Source organism: Anabrus simplex, chromosome 9, assembly GCF_040414725.1.
Source record: "Anabrus simplex isolate iqAnaSimp1 chromosome 9, ASM4041472v1, whole genome shotgun sequence".
NCBI classification, from domain to species: domain Eukaryota; kingdom Metazoa; phylum Arthropoda; class Insecta; order Orthoptera; family Tettigoniidae; genus Anabrus; species Anabrus simplex.
In genome coordinates this window covers 145,815,541-145,831,795 of record NC_090273.1, presented here as the reverse complement: position 1 = coordinate 145,831,795, position 16,255 = coordinate 145,815,541, and the positions used below count along the sequence as shown (strand labels likewise).

General features: G+C 41.1%; 1 protein-coding gene across 2 annotated transcripts in view; it reads left to right on the top strand.

Moving 5' to 3' along the window:
- LOC136881035 (uncharacterized) overlaps positions 1-16,255 on the top strand; it is a 156,177-nt gene that overhangs the window by 47,619 nt on the left and 92,303 nt on the right. Inside the window, exon 1 of one of the 2 annotated variants that reach the window (XM_068229227.1) lies at positions 1,626-1,711. The exons of the other annotated variant lie outside the window; for it this stretch is intronic. Within the exon in view, the coding sequence (XP_068085328.1) occupies positions 1,639-1,711 (73 nt within the window). The 5' untranslated portion in view covers positions 1,626-1,638. Of the gene's footprint in view, positions 1-1,625; positions 1,712-16,255 lie in introns of those variants that run through there. 2 annotated transcript variants of the gene reach the window in all.

Genomic DNA, 16,255 nt, shown 5'->3' with positions numbered 1-16,255 from the left:
GATTAATTGCTTCTTTTTTTGTTTGTTTCATTTATTTACTTTTGTCTATTGACGATTACTACACGAATGGTTTTGTTCAATGCATTTTGAAATATCGTTGTCCTTTTTCGTCTATTAATGACCTGTCTGGTAAATGAATTTTAAAATGTCAATTGTTATACACTCATACGACTCCTTAGCTGAATGGTCAGATTAAGGCCTTAGGTTCGATTCCCGGCTGGGTTGGAGATTTTAATCACGTCTGATTAATTCTTCTGGTTCTGGAACTGGGTGTTTGTATTTGTCCCAACACTCTTCTCTTCGTATTCAGACAACATAGAAACACGAAATGTTCGAACCCCACTGTCGGCAGCCCTGAAAATGGTTTTCCGTGGTTTCCCATTTTCACACCAGGCAAACGCTGGTGCTGTACCTTAATTAAGGCCACGGCCGCTTCCTTCCCACTCCTAGCCCTTTCCTGTCCCATCGTCATCATAAGACCTATCTGTGTCGGTGCGACGTAAAGCAACTAGAAAAAGAAGAAACACGCAATGGTGATTACATCCCTCCATATGGGGTTGGGGTCAGGAAAGGCATCTGACCGTAAAACAGAGCCAGATCCACATGCGCAACACAGTTCGCACCCGCGACCCCACAAGTGTGAGAAAAGCGGAAGAAGCAGCAGAACAAGAAGAATTATTATATACTCATTGCCCAGCAAAGGGATATCACGACTAGACGCGATGCAATAAAAATCTATGCATTGATTCATAATCAACTGCAAGCGCCAGGTTCTTGATCCTTAGCGTAGTTTGCCACAAACGTGTTGCCAACATGTGAAATCTTCATTAATGTTGAAGGCATTTCTTTCCCGAATCCCGGACTGAGCGGCTAAGAAGGTTGAGGCGCTGGCCTTCTGACCCCAACTTGGCAGGTTCGCTCCTGGCTCAGTCCGTTGGTACTTGAAGGTGCTCAAATACGTCGGTACATTTACTGGCACGTAAAAGAACTCCTGCGTGACTAAATTCTGGCACCTCGGCATCTCCGAAAACCGTAAAAGTAGTTAGTGGGACGTAAGGCAAATAACATTTCTATTATTAAATATTAGGTTATCTGTCCCAATATCGTGTGTGTTCCTATTCTCATTTCTGAGCATTTTCCGAATCAAGTGTTGACATGTTCAATATTACCGTATTCAAGAATTCCCTGTGAATCCGGATAGAGCCAGAGAATCTGTTGCTTCTTACTGAAAGGAAAGTAGATGATCTGGGAGTCATTGGTTCTGAAATAAATCACTGCGCCAAAAGACTTGTTACGATAAAACAGTCCGTCAGACATAAACAGGTGTGACGCATGCGGGGGGGATGATGTTCCAGACGAACGTCGGTCTCGCTGGTGGTTTGCTACCGTGCTTCCTGTCTGCTCTGAAAGGTTACATGAAGTGGAGCAAATGAGGCTGAGGTGGTGGGGGCAGAAGGGGTGGGGTGTATTGGTTGTATTGGCCGGATAGCGTGATCCAGTTAGCGGGAACAATTCCCGCCCCCCTCACCTCGCGCTGGGATGAGCTGGCCATGGGCACCGACACGAGGTAATTAAAGGCAGAATTGTGATCCGCAGAGCACTGCAGTTGCCGACAAGTCCTCTTACCTGACGGTCACCATGAGATCCTCGCAAGGTCGCTGGTTCACCCTTGGCTGCTTCTCCGTTGCCGTCGTTGGGAATGTCTGTCTAGGTACGTAACACCTTACACCCCGCTACTGCATCTTCTCTCTCTTTGTACCTGCTTTATATTGTCTATGATCATTCCGCAACTTTTTAATATATTTCTTCGAGGATACTCTCTCGGCCACTAACATTTCGTCCACCTTTTACGCTAACAGACATTAAGTTTGCCTATTTTAGTCCAAGTCAAATTCGTCCGTGCGAATTCGTCCAGAACATGATATTTCGTCCATTTTTTCCTGTCCACTGACAATAGGTTTGCACATTTCATCAACTCCAAATTCACAAATTGTCTTCAATTCCAATTCCCACATTTATTTTAATAACAATAACACTTTCTTTCTTTCTTTCTTTCCTGGCCCTTTTCACAATTATCTCGGGTCGGCGCTAATGGGTATCAAGCCCAGTTTTACGGTCAGAAGCCCTTTCTGACGTCAATCCAGCGTATAGTGTGTTTCTGTGGTGATTAGTAGAGCGATAGTTAAACCCAGGGCTCTACGAACAGGAAGGCATTATGCTGACTATTCAGCCAAGGAGCCACACCTTAACAGCAATAACAATATAAATGTAATAATCATAGCATAGTTCATTTAAAACTTTGTATACATTGTGCACTCGTTCATTTGACAATATTTATTCGAATGCTATAGACGGTAACTCTAGTCTGGTCCGTCTGAACTCTTTAATAGGCTCTCACTTTTTTACAGTATTTCTCGAAATATTTTGTGCAATTAATAACAAAAAATAGAATAACATTTTAAGATGATCCAAAAATTGTGGACAAATGTGGGAATGGATAAAAATGCAATGGATGAAATGAAACACGACGAACCTCCAAAATCAAAGTTCCAACAGGATATTCCCATGCTTCCTCAAGAAAGTGTCAAGAATTTTTGTATAAAATGTAGATGTTGGGAGCGGTGCGGTTCCATTCACTCTAACAGTGTAGTTTATTACACAGCACGCATTTAAAGGAATTCAGATGGCATATTTCGTTCTGAATGAATTTATCACATGTGCTAATATTTCAGAACTGAGAAAGTTCAAATAAAATTCCCGAAGTACCTGCAGTCGTTCCGATCGTTATTTACACCAGATTTATACTATATAAATTACTTGTATCCCTGCACTGAAGTTGTCGGATAAAACCATGTTGTTTTCTACCTAAGAATGCACATGAGAAACATGACAACTTCGAGTCCATTATCAGACACTGAGGAACAGATGGAGGGGAAGAAAGGTACTCTCAACCTACGGTACTCTGTACAGTAATGCATTTCATGCTATAAAAAAGTACACTAGAATGCTGACGCTCGAATCGAAGTTGTAATGTAAAAATCAGTGCTTATGTAGAATAAAGATATTTAACCAGAGGTAAAATACGTCTCCTCTTCGTTTTAAATGGGACGTAGTGTTAGATGTCCAACCGTAATTGTGGCGGTGTGCAGATGGTCAACGCCTTATTTCATATTCCATTCATTCGTACTGATTAATAGAATGCATGACTTCCCTCAAGGTAGTTTTGAAGAAACTGTTCACATGATCAATGTTAAAATAAATAAATAAATAAATAAATAAATAAATAAATAAATAAATAAATAAATAAATAAATAAATAAATAAATAAATAAATAAATAAATAGGACTCCCCACTTACCAACAACTTCTCCCTTCAAAAATGTAACGGAAAGGCACTGTGCCTAAAAATGTGCCTCACAGTTTTTGTCTTCCATGTTTAAATCTCATGGAAATTCTCGCCAGCTCACTAGAGAATCTGGTTGTTACTTTTCCTCGGTGTCCAGCTTATTCGTATTGCTCTTCTCGACATCTGTAAGTAGGTGCACTCCAAATATATTCGCAAAATATATCTTCCTTGTTTCGTTATTTGTGTACTTGCTGTTACATGCTTTTTGTCTGGGAAGTTTCTTTGGCATAAATAGTATTTTCTTCACCTCGTGGATACTTCTGTTGTCACTCGTGACGGTGAATACGAAATAGCAGTATTGCTTCCATGTTCGGTTTAAGAATTTTGAATCTTTATTTCAGCCTGAGATTCTTGAATATCTTAACTATAGTCTTTGTATATTACATGTAAATTTTGAGCTGCCGTGACTTACCATTTCAAAACGTTCACGTATGCATACCGCAGTCGTCTCGACGAATAGTCATTGACAGCGTGACTCAGCTCTCGTGCCTTCAAGATTAACGTGAACGAAACGGTTTACTGTGTAACCGTGTGACTTTGTGGCCAACGAGAATACGAAACAAAGCTTTCACAGTATTTTTGTATCTGTTGTGCTGGAGATGAATAGAGACGTAAAGGAGAATAGTGCAGGAAGGAACTAAAAATTTCTCATCATACGTTGTTATACAATGGCGTTACGCACAATCGACCAACAACATGATTACAAAACTTTTAAAAAAAAATTCTCGTTCAAGTGGTATAATATAGCCCGGACTCTATATATATCCTGAAATTTCTGAGGCAGTGCCGAATTAGAAATCCATATCCCAATATCCTGCCTACTGTCATTTCTTGATGGATACACTACTTTTGCATCCATCTCTTGGCACATGCCAGAGCAAAGTGTAGCTTCCAATTCCAGAAAAATTTCAGACGTTCAGCGTGACATGAAAAGTATCTTGCACTGAAAAGGCGGGGTTAGGTTTGAGATGAACAATATGGTATGATGAGAGACTATTGAAATTGTGAGTAAATTCGATTCAATGAAACACAGCGTTAAGGACGGATTAATGGAGTCTTCAGGTCTGTGAAAAAGTTAAAAGGAGGTGGAGTGGTTTCTTGTTTTAAGAGGAAGTTCAATTGGACAACAATCCTCTATTAACACTAGTCAGAAGGAAAAACAAAAGGAACAGGTTCGAAAAATGAAAGTATCCCTGAGAGGACGGGAAGAACCGTGGTGGGCATGAAACTCGACCTCGCAACCTAATACCGCCAGAGTTAGAAGAGAACAAGAATTGACCAGACTGGTCAGGTAGTACAGGTAAAGTATAAGCGACGTCAGGCTCAGCGAGGGGACACTGTTCATTTAGTTTATTTTTTCTGAGAGATTTTCGGTGGCGCAGGGGTGAGAAAAGTCTAGGGTTGGGAAGGAAACGGTCTTAATTAAGGCAAAGTCCCAGCATTTGTCTGGTGAATAGGAAACCACGGAAAAACAATCTTCAGTCTACCGACTGTGGGGTTCCAAACTACCTTCTCCTGACTGCAAGCTCAACGCTGCGGGACGCGGACCCCGCAGTCAACTCGCTCGATGAAAATATTTTGGAAATATTTTACTGTTCGATCCCGTCTGAAGAAGTTCCAGTGCAACTGATGATATCGTTGACTTCGAGCGTTTCTGTTGGATGATATTACTTTACGCTCACTTGAGACAGTTCCAACCCCCTGTCCGTTTCTCTACGAGCTCGGGTATGGAATAAGATGAATCTTCGTAGCGAATGTTTACGACCGGATGCCCTTCCTGATGTCAACCTCATCAGAAGAGTTAATGCGATAAAATGAATGGCGTTATATATGATAGTAAGGAAGGGGAGGGTGAAACCCGGTGCCCGCACATATCCTACTCCTGTCGAATAGCACCAAAAGGTCTTCTCAAGGCTTAAAGTCTCCATCCGACCGAGGAATCACCATCAAGAGCGTCACTCCATACGACTCTGCGGAGAGGTATGGAATTTAATCCAGACCTTTGCCACGTAATCTAGTGATTAGAATTACCACCATATCTCCTACCCTGCCGGCCAAGAGTCTGATGGAGAGCACTTTTTCTACAAATGGGACTCGAACCGGCTAATCACGGTATCAGACCATATAGACTTAACGCCTTAATGATCATGGCTTCAAGGCGGCTTTTCACAATGAGACAATGGCCATGAAAAAAACTGTAAGGCGAAGGCACAGGAACTTTTGGCGGATCTCCTGAATGTGTTATTTTCTGTATACAGTACTTGTACATTTACTTTAGATCGGTTTTCTAAAATTGGGGTGGGGTCATGGTGTCATATAGAAGCGGCCGAGAATTAGAAATAACGTGTACAAAGGGAGTAGAAAAGACTTGTGAGGAATATAAGCACCTAAAAGCTCACTCACTGGGCATTATTCTTAAAAACATGTTTATAAGAACACATAAAACACATTTCGTTAAAGTTTACAGTTCAAAATCCTATTTTTCCAGTGTGTTGACAATAGCTAGCTAGTCTTAATTCTCCCCGAGTCCGGCTCCATGGCTTTATGGTTAGCGTGCTGGCCTATGGTCACAAGGGGTCCCGGGTTCGATTCCCGAATTTTAACCACCACGAGAGCTGGGTGTATGAGTTGTCTTCATCATCATTTCATCCTCATCACGACGCGCAGGTCGCCTACGGGAATCAAATCAAAAGACCTACACCTGACGAGCCGAACCCGTCCTGGGATCTCCCGGCACTAAAAGCCATTACGTCATTTCATTTCAATTCTACCCGATAGGATGATTAAGTGTTGCGTTATCACTGCAGATAGGAACTTGTTGATTTTTCAAAATGTGTACTTTTCTTTTGATCAATTCCAAAGGTTTATTTCTAAAGAACAAGTGCTTGTTTTCCAAGTGCCGAACTAACTTTGATGGTCTCGCACTTTCGGCATTTAGGACTTGAAAGCAAACAATACGCTGTGACTTACCAACCGATGAAATAGTCCATATTTTAAACAACTGCCATTGTACAGGCGCTAAAATGAAGAAGACGACGAATAAGCTCATGGCACTTTATAAATTCCCCGCAGGTACACTTCTTCCAGAAACTACAGATATAATGTTTGTTGTTGATATCTATATAGGTTTGTTTCTATATGGGGGGTAAATTATAATTTGATGATAATTTAAATTAAGTCAGATAAAATATTAAACGTGAGGAACATGCAACCATGCACACATTCTTTCTTTAGCGACCACACAACCTCTTCTTCCCGTATACCGATGCACAGTATGCAGACGGCTCGCTTCGTTTTGCTACAAATTTGTCCACTTTGTATTGGCAATTGAAGAAAAAAATATTCCCAGAACTACTTTTATTAAACGCACACTAAAAGCTGAAACAGCAGTGATTCTCCGTCTCCGTACCGCTCCTGTTGTAACAGTCAATCTTAAAGAGAGCGACTTCACCTCTGAGCATGGCAAAACTTGTACGGGCGCAGTTAAGCAGTGCGAGTTCAAACACTGAACATTCAAACCACTTGGTCACATAAGTTTCTGTAATTACTATTGTAGTGGAAATTTTTTAGGGGTATTAGAAGGAGTTTATTTTTATTGTTTACGTTATGTGGGTTGCGGGGCTAAAAAGTTTGAGACACACTGTTTTAGATTAATGTAAATCATAATATCTACTGCGAAATGTTGCACACATCTGTTACAGACACAAAAAGTTCCTTAGACTCTGGAAAGTACAAGAGGTTGATGATCATAATGCGCTAGTTGGGAAAATTACTACTACATAACCTTGAAACGTGAAGTGAATTAAGTTTGTAACTTGAAAGGCGGTCGATATTGGCAATCGCACTCATTACCGCTCAGCGCTATCTCAGATCTGAAAGAGTGCAAGTCTACAGACACATTGCATCATCCCACACCTGTCCGAATACTACACATAGTGAGAATGACTCATTTCTCTGGAATTTCTTTCATATTCATTTCAACACTCCTGCGACCATTTCTTTAAATTCGGCCCTCGGAACTCCTCAGAAGAGGAGCGGGTAGTTCCGTAATTTAGTCCACTAAAAGCAGTTTTCATTTTAATACTATTATCTGTGCTAATATTATCAAGAAAACAATGTAATACGAAAGGCATTGGTTTTAAGTACCACTAAATTATACAGGACGTCTGGGAGATTATTTTTGTATGGAAGGCAATCTCGGCAACTCTTTCACATCAGAAACGTTATTTCTTCTAGATTATTACAGGCGACATATGTTAACTTATCTGGGGAGCAGGCATTTTTTAAAGAAGTAGAGTAAATCGTCTGGGTCCCATAGAAATGAATACGCAGCCTGAAGTCTATTAAAAATGGAGCTGACCAAATGGACTTAGAACTCAATTTTCTATGCACAATATATCATATTATATTTTCTTCCGAACTAACAATTTTTCGTTGTTTTGGTGCATACTGTATCCGATAAGAAGGGTTTGCTGTCAGTCTTAGGAAAAGAGGATCATAGATGCAGGATTTAGAATTAAATTTACTATAAAAATATGCCTATGCATTTTCTTCGTAACTGCCGGTTTGCCAAAAAATTGCGCTTTTACCACGTGGAAGAAGCATTTCGAGCATGTTATAGCTGGTTGGAGAAGGATGAAAACCGTTTTGTATCCTTTAGTGGTGCAAGTTGAACAATATTTACACTTTTGCATTCTATGAGAGAAAGTTCAAGGCGGAAGCCAGAGTCAATAAAGGAAAATGTGGACCAAGCCTAAGGAAATGTACGCCTGGGAACCCTTAAAAGAGAATAAACGGCCTAATCTGTTAGAAATAGGAGTTCTGGAAAAAGTAACGTTTCCCACCCACGGCCTTCAACACGCTAAGATCGAGGGGAGAGATGGTATTTGACAATGATGGTGATCAGTAGGGGGCGTATGTTAATGACCTAAAACCCACTGAAAATGATCAAAAATGCCCTTAAATTTAGGTGAAAATGTTATAAAATAAGTAAAAAAACGACTGTAAAATATTTACCAAACTGGATTCTGGTGACTGTTTAACAATGGTTTTAAAGTAATATACCCATGTATTATTTAGTGCACAGCTCTTGTTTTTACGGAAATACAGAAATAATCAGTTTACTTAGAAATGAATATAAATACGGTATGTATAGAATGATTTGCTGGATGTAGTCCTAGCACGTTGCCCCCGAAGAACCTGGCAAAACTTGTTGTTCTTCACACTCGTTACAGCTTTTAGATGTTTTTCTAGTTTAATGTGCTGTTGTACAACGTATTTCATTTCCTTTACGCACTCAATTTAACACTGCACAGTTTAAAAAATTAAACACGACCATCTGTTGTAAACACATCTTTTACAAACTAATTCACTAGCTGAATTTAATTACACTTTGTGGTGGTTTCACTTTTGGCATTTTCCTTGCACAGAACGACAGTACACACTTGGGCGGAAAATTATGTACTCAACCGAAATTTCACTATTGCTTACAATCCCTTCTCCTTTCCATTTGTTCTTGTCTTTGAGGTAGGCCTACGTGGGGGAGAGTGCGAAGGCTGGTGTATTCCTTGTAGTTGAGACGCGTTAGGGAAAACTTATCCTAATTATGCGAGTTCTATATTGTGTTCCTGCATGTATGTCGGAAACACAAGACTCACAGATAAAAATCCATTCCTTACCCTTTCTTAGCCACCAACAACTGCTGATCAGTTTGCTTGGTCATGAAAGATACTTAACAAATTTAACCATACGTAAGAAAAAAAAAAAAACTTGTTTTATGGTGTCACTAGTGGGCTTCAGCCTGACAATAAAGAATACATGCATTCATTTTAAAAAGTTTTAAGATGGTATAAAACTTCTTCAAAATGCTATGTATTGACATAAAACCTTGAAAGTTAAAATAATAACTGATCATCACAAATCGGCAAAAAATGCAAAAGAAAGCAACTTAAAAACGTGTTATTGTCGTTTGTCATACCATATTGCAGAATGAATTTCTCTATTATTGAGCAACGTCGTAATGCAAAGAGGAAAAAGTGGCATTTCGACAACATCCGACCCCTAGTGATCAGCGTTAAATTATTATTGCACTGAACACATCTGAAGTCTGACTTATACGGGCGGAGCCGTGGGAACTGGAAGTTTTATATAATTGTTCTTATAGAGCCCATCACGTGAGTTAACAAGTATGTAACGTTCATTTAACTGCCATGTGGAACAACTGGTTAATATCTGCTCTTCATCGCAAGCTGTCAGATAAAGTACAAGACATGTTTTAATACAGTTGTAAAATATTAGCCTCATTAAATTACAGTAATGTAAAACTTAAATGCCCACCATTACGTTTGAAATACTATTATGTAACAAAACATTTGGGTGGGACACACACACACACATGGTAAATTTTGATACATGTCTTAGAGCTAGGAGTCATCCGAAAAACCTGTGTAACGAAATACTGTCATGTTCACACATTTTATTGAAAGACATATTTTTCACCATTATCATTGGATTGCGATAATTTTGGCCATGGATTGATACATAGTTCCTTGGGCGCCGAACAGAAAACCATGAACAACGAACTGACGGCTCCTGTAGCATTCCCAATATTTCTCTCCCAGGAAAGGAATGCACCCTTCATAAAAGTTCCTTATCTCTTGATCGATTTGCGCAGACTGATCAGCATAATTTGTTCCAAAACGAATTGTCGGATGCCACGCGAGAATCTTTCTAGAAAGCAACAGTACAAAAACTCGTGGACCCCTTCAGAACACTCCTAACCTTCATTCATCATGAAATTGGTAAATTGATATTTTACTTTGTAGTGTCTCAGATTAACGACCAGCGAATTGGAGGGGCAGTTCACGAGCACATAGCTCGGATTTCCCTTCTCCTTTGCACAATTACGACAAAGGAATGACCCATTATTTTCACCGTCATTACCAGGAAGTTCTCTTAGATTGGCGTAGTTCATATTCAGTTTGATGAGAGTTGTTAGTTCTGATAAAGTTGAGATAATCTGCCATAACTATTAATTGCTGGAAATTCCTTGAAATAAGAAACCCCTATTTCTTGCCTCGGCATTACCCACCAGTTTTCAAATGATTATAGACGTAATAGTTTGTGTATCTGTTTGGGAGTCCGAGAAGCTGTAGCCGTGGAACTGAATTATCTAATTCGGATCAGGCGTTCTTTCATTTCTCAATAATTAAAATATTCATAAACGAGGATCTTTACATCTGGATAATTTATGTATAATTGAGTGATTCTGTAGTGGGGTTTCTCACTTACAATTTATCAACCCCAGACCAGGAAATTTTCGACGTGCGTACAACATATTGTTAGCAGCTCTGTTTGACAATCAACAATTTCCTTTAAAGTTCGTCGATTTATAAAATCTAGGCAATCAAGGATGAAAGGATTTTATCAGTGGCGCTGTCTGTATAGGATAAACAAGAGTAGGAAATATATAATGATCGATAATATTGAGTTTCTGATTGCGATTTAGTAGAGGTGATTTAGCTCATTTCTCTCAATTTGTGTGAAAAGTCACGAGAGCGTCTTTATTGAAAAGTAGCTCATCATCAAATGTGCAGCCAATATATTTCATCATTTCGCTGCTCGATATGAAGCAATTTTCCCTGATCCTAGGTGATAATGGCGCGTGGCCTCCGAAGAGGCCTGGTGCAGGTCTTTCAGCTGACACCGTATAGGTGACGTGCGCGTCTATGAGAATGGAGCCTTACCTATGATGAATTCTAATGATGAACACGTCACACACACCCAGCCTCCGAGCCTTCGGAATTAACCAATAAAGGTTAAAATCCCCGACCCGACCGGTTATCAAACCCGCGACCCTCTGGACCAAAGGCCAGCATGGTAACCATTTAGCCATGGAGCCAGACTGATCCTAGGTGTAAAACGGATTGCTACAGTTTGCCATAATCTATTACAACTACCGAACTTTTAACAGCGATATTAAATAAAATCGAGGACAATGTCCCACCTTGTGGCACACCACATCGAACATCTTTTTCTTTTTCATTCGGGTCGAAGCCCACTCAGCCAGTGAACTATATATGGAAGGGATTTATAGGAAGTTATGTCTCTATTTGTTTTATTTGTTGCTCGGATACAGGAGAGATGGATTCGTCTTCTCATCATAAGGCCCATAGGACATCCAGTGGTACACGTGAGTAGGCCATGGATCAGAAGAAGATAGGAGTGTTGTAGTTCTGATAGGGTAAGATCGATGCTAGGTGAAGGTCTTAGATTCGCAGTCCAATGTCAGAAAGAAATGCAATATAACTCAAAGTAAGCAGATTGGTCACTTTTGTGGAGAATTGACGAAAGAATAGATTGTAATTGGTATCCCAATGCCAATACATTTTGTAGTAGGCAAGTAGTGCGAACAAAGTGGTGTGGACATCCAAAGAATATATGATTAAGATCGGCAATTGTATCAGCTGAACATGAACAGAAGGGAGATCGTAGTACTTGGATTTTGTGCAGGTGCTGAGGGAAACAGGGATTGCCTGTCCGAGGCGGTAAAGGCGTGCTCAGTTCGCCCGGAGGGACGCGAGTTCGAATCCCCGTCAGGAAGTCGTAAAATTTAAGAAACGAGATGTCCACTTCCGGAGGTGCATATGGCCCTGAGGTTCACTCAGCCTACACCAAAAATTAGTACCAGGTTAATTCCTGGGGGCAAAGGCGGCCGGGCGTAGAGCTACCACTCTACCCCATCACGTGCCGAGGTTAACAATGGTGGAAGCCTTTACCTTCCACTCCTCCAAGGGCCTTCATGGCCTGCACGCAGGTGACTTTGGTTTGTTTTCGCTGAGGGAAACAACCATGATGAAACTTCATTCTTCCGATTGCTCTGATGAACTGACGCGAATAGGGGCGCTTATGGTGCCAAAGAACATTTGGAATATCTGGATGGATAGTGGCATAGTGTTTGCCACATTGTTGGGAGGTATCATGCCACTCGTTGTTCCACGCCGTCAACGAAGCAAGGAGGTCTAATCCGATGCTGAATCTATAATGTATGTCTGTTGGCCTTCAGTGGAAGCAGATCGTGTTAATGTGTCTGCTAATTCATTGCCTGGGATTCCTACATGGGCTTTTACCCACGCAAATTAAACTTTCTTCCCCTGTGTCTCAAGTCGATGTACCACTGCAATAATCTCGGGTACGAGAATCAAGGATATTGACCGTGAGTTAATGGTTTGTAGACTCAGCAGTACTGATCTGGAATCAGACAATATGGAAGTGACTGAGGCATGCTAGTAATGTCAATCCTTATGCAGGCAGTCCCTGCTATAAATGGAGTGAAAATGTTGCTCATAGGGTCGGTTGGTGCATGCATTTCAGCGGGCTTGGCAGACTGATATGTAGTAGCAACTTCTGGCTCGGTGAGGAAAGCAACGGGAAACTACCTCACTCCTCATTTCCCTAGTAAGCCTCTTCAGTGATAACTATGCCATCTATGATAGCGGATGGCAGAGCTGTTGAGGATCCAACCGGCCTTAGGGCTGAATCCTGAACATACATGTCAATTTATGATCGATCAGAAGTCCTAGATAAGGCACCTCCACCTTGTAGGGAAATAAGTAGGTACCCAGAGGAAGCGTGTCCAGAGGGGGTCTCGAATGTCGAGTGTAGATAGAGACTGCTGATTTTCCTGCAGATATCGTTAAACCATGGTTATGAAGCCAAGGAGTGAATGTCCTCATGGCAACCGTCATCTCTTCATGATACTTATCCAAGGATTCACCTTCTGTATAAATACGAATTTCATCAGCATACTGAAGAACTTGTATCACAGGAGAAAGGATAGATGTGAGGTCTGCTATGTAAATGTTAAAAAGCAACGGAGCCAAGATAGAGCCCCGTGGATCGTTGCCATAAGACATATCTGTGTCGGTGCGACGTAAAGAAAAAAAAAAAACACACACCTCGTGGAAGACCTTGGGATTTCATTCGAGGACCAATTGTCATGCCTTTGTGAAACATGATGAGATGTCTATCTTGTAGAAGGCAACTGAGGTTCCCAATAAAGTCCTCTGGGAGATGTAGGAAGCGTTGTCTTCTAAGACGGGAATAAGCATGCTCTCATACTCAGAAGACAGATCAGTGTACAATGCAACAACGTAATTGTTATTGCTCAGACCAAGTTGGATGTCTAATTAGATGTACAAGTGTATCTATTGTACCTTTCCCACAGTCTTGTATAAGCAGGATATCAAGGACAGTGAGCGATATGATGAAGATAGTCGTGGATTTTTCCCATTCTTCAATAATGAAACCAGACGAATAAGTTTAAATGACGGAGGACGCACTCTTTGGAACCACATCCTGTTCATCGGCTTAAGTAATTTCTAATGTCGTTTAATAACATGGGGGTAATGGATGTTATCAGGGCATGGGGAAGTATTATTGCTCGTATTTAAGGCTTTAATGAGTTCTTGAAAATCAAATGGACGAAGTAGTGGATGCAAGTTCTCTTTACGGCCATTGCATGGTAAATAACCTATATGAGCTGAAGGAGGTGCCATTTGTCTCAGGATATCCTCTTTTATTGGTATCGAACATGTAGATGTAAACTGAGGGCAGTTCTGTGAGAATATTCCGCCACATCGTGGAAGGAGAGATAAATGAGGTGAGAGAAGTACAATATTGGCGCCAACCCTGTCGCTTTTTAAGCTTCAATAAGCGTTTTGCTTTCGCTTGAGTTTGTTGTACGGTGAGGAAGTTAGATTCGGAAGCGTCTTGTTTATACTGATGGAGTGCTGCACGCCTGTCATGCAGCGCAACTTGACATTCGTTATCCTACCAGGGAGTTGGAGGTCATTTGCTGTATGAATATAGTCTGTTTTGTGGAATTGTAAGGCAGGCTGCTCGATTAATGGATTCACAGAATGTTTCGTAGTCTATGACAATGCCATTCGTTTCGTGGTATTCTTCCAGGATGAGATCTATTGCCTCCTTGTAACTTGCCCAGTCAGCGTGTCGAATTTCCCACGATATGTTGGGTAGATGGTATGAGGAATGGTTGATGAATTGGTCGATGTTAATAATATTGGAAAGTGTTCAGATCCTAGAGTGTCCTGTAGAACCTGCCAGGAGAAGTCGAGTACTATTGAAAGAGATGCAAAAGTAACATCTACTGCCGAAGGAGCTTGATTAGGTCGAGAAACTCGGGTAGGGGCCCATCATTCAGTAGCACTAAGTTTTCTTCTTCAGCTACACCCATGAGTTGTATTCCATGTTAGTCAGTAAAAGAACTTCCCCAATTCAAGTGGTGTGAATTGAAGTCCCCGAAGTTAAGTACAGGCTGCGAAAGTTGGGAAAAACGTCGACGCAGTTCGTGTACAGTTACCAGTTTGTTAGGTGATCGGTATACGGAAACAATAGTTAACGGTGAACCTCAGTAATTAACCTCAATGGCACATGTTTCCAATCTAGACCCTCAAAGATTAAGAGTTACTTGATGATAAATGATGTTTTTCTGGAGGAGAATTCCAACCCCTCCATAACCATCATCACTATCACTTCTTATAAAATTGTAGCCTGGAAGCTGAAAGAGGGTAGTATTTTTCAGTCAGGTCTCACTAACTCCACACATTGAAACGGAGCAATCTTGCAGTAGAGTCTGTAGGCTAAGTTTATGCACTCGTACTGAGTGACAGTTCCACTGTATTACTTTATTCAGTTGAGGTGCAGTATCCATGGTTATTCTGATTCAAAGGTAATAAAATAACGTCACGTGTATGAGAGGGATCAGTTCCCGAAGAGGCCGTGTTTTTAAGCGTCAAGATAAACTGGACAATATTTTCAAGCAGTGGAGTTGTAGGGAGAGCCTGTGGTGTTGTTTGAGGCTGTTGTCGTGGTTGAAATTGTTGTGAAGGGTGTATAGGTCCAATGGAATTGGCAGGGGAACGATGTCCGTAGTAGTATGTTTTCCACTGGTTGTGAACTGGAACTCTAGACTTTGGGGTGGAAAGACGTTTAGGTGTAAAACGAGAGGACACCTTAGAGATACTAGGGAAGGAAGCGCTGGAAAGGTTATTGGTGTGAAGTGGCGCAAGTGCAGAGAAAGGAAGGGATGGAAATTCCTTGTGGTAAGATGTACTTGCTGAGAAGTGTTATTTTGCTTCACAGTATTAGAATATGTGCTTGTGGATTCCATTTCGAGTGCTTGCTCAATGGTGATATTTAAGTGGGCCATGTTATATTTAATCCTACGCTGACAGGATCGATCATCTGCACGATGAGGGCCAGAGCAGTAAACACATTTAGGCGGATCTGGAGTAAGGCAGTCTGTAGTGATGTGACTGTCGCCGCAGCATGCACAGCGTGGTTTGCTACGACACTGTTTATTTACATGGCCGTATTTAAGACAATGGTAGCAAAGGGTTACATTCTGGCCATACGGCTCTACCCCACACTGAACGTTAAATACATACACATAAGGAGGTAAAGTGCGACCTTCAAATACAACACGTAACAGTAGCCGAGGCACTAGTACAGTATGTCCATCTCGCAAAACTTCACGGTGAAAGCGATGCACTTGTAATATTTTCTTATCTGACTGAATTTCTGAAAGTAATTCTTCCTCCGAGAAGGGCGTATATACTGCACGAATTAAACCTGTCTTCATCGTAAGGTGCCTTGTAAAGACTGAGTGAGGGGGATTGTAACTGAGCAACGCACCTGTTGACTTGGAGCGAGCTGGCTAGCTGTATGCTGGGACGTATTCAACTGCACAGGCTGCACAGATGGGGCTGGTAGAATTGGGCTGCTAGTTCGCTGTTCTTGAGAAGTTTCACTGACACTTACTGACACTGAT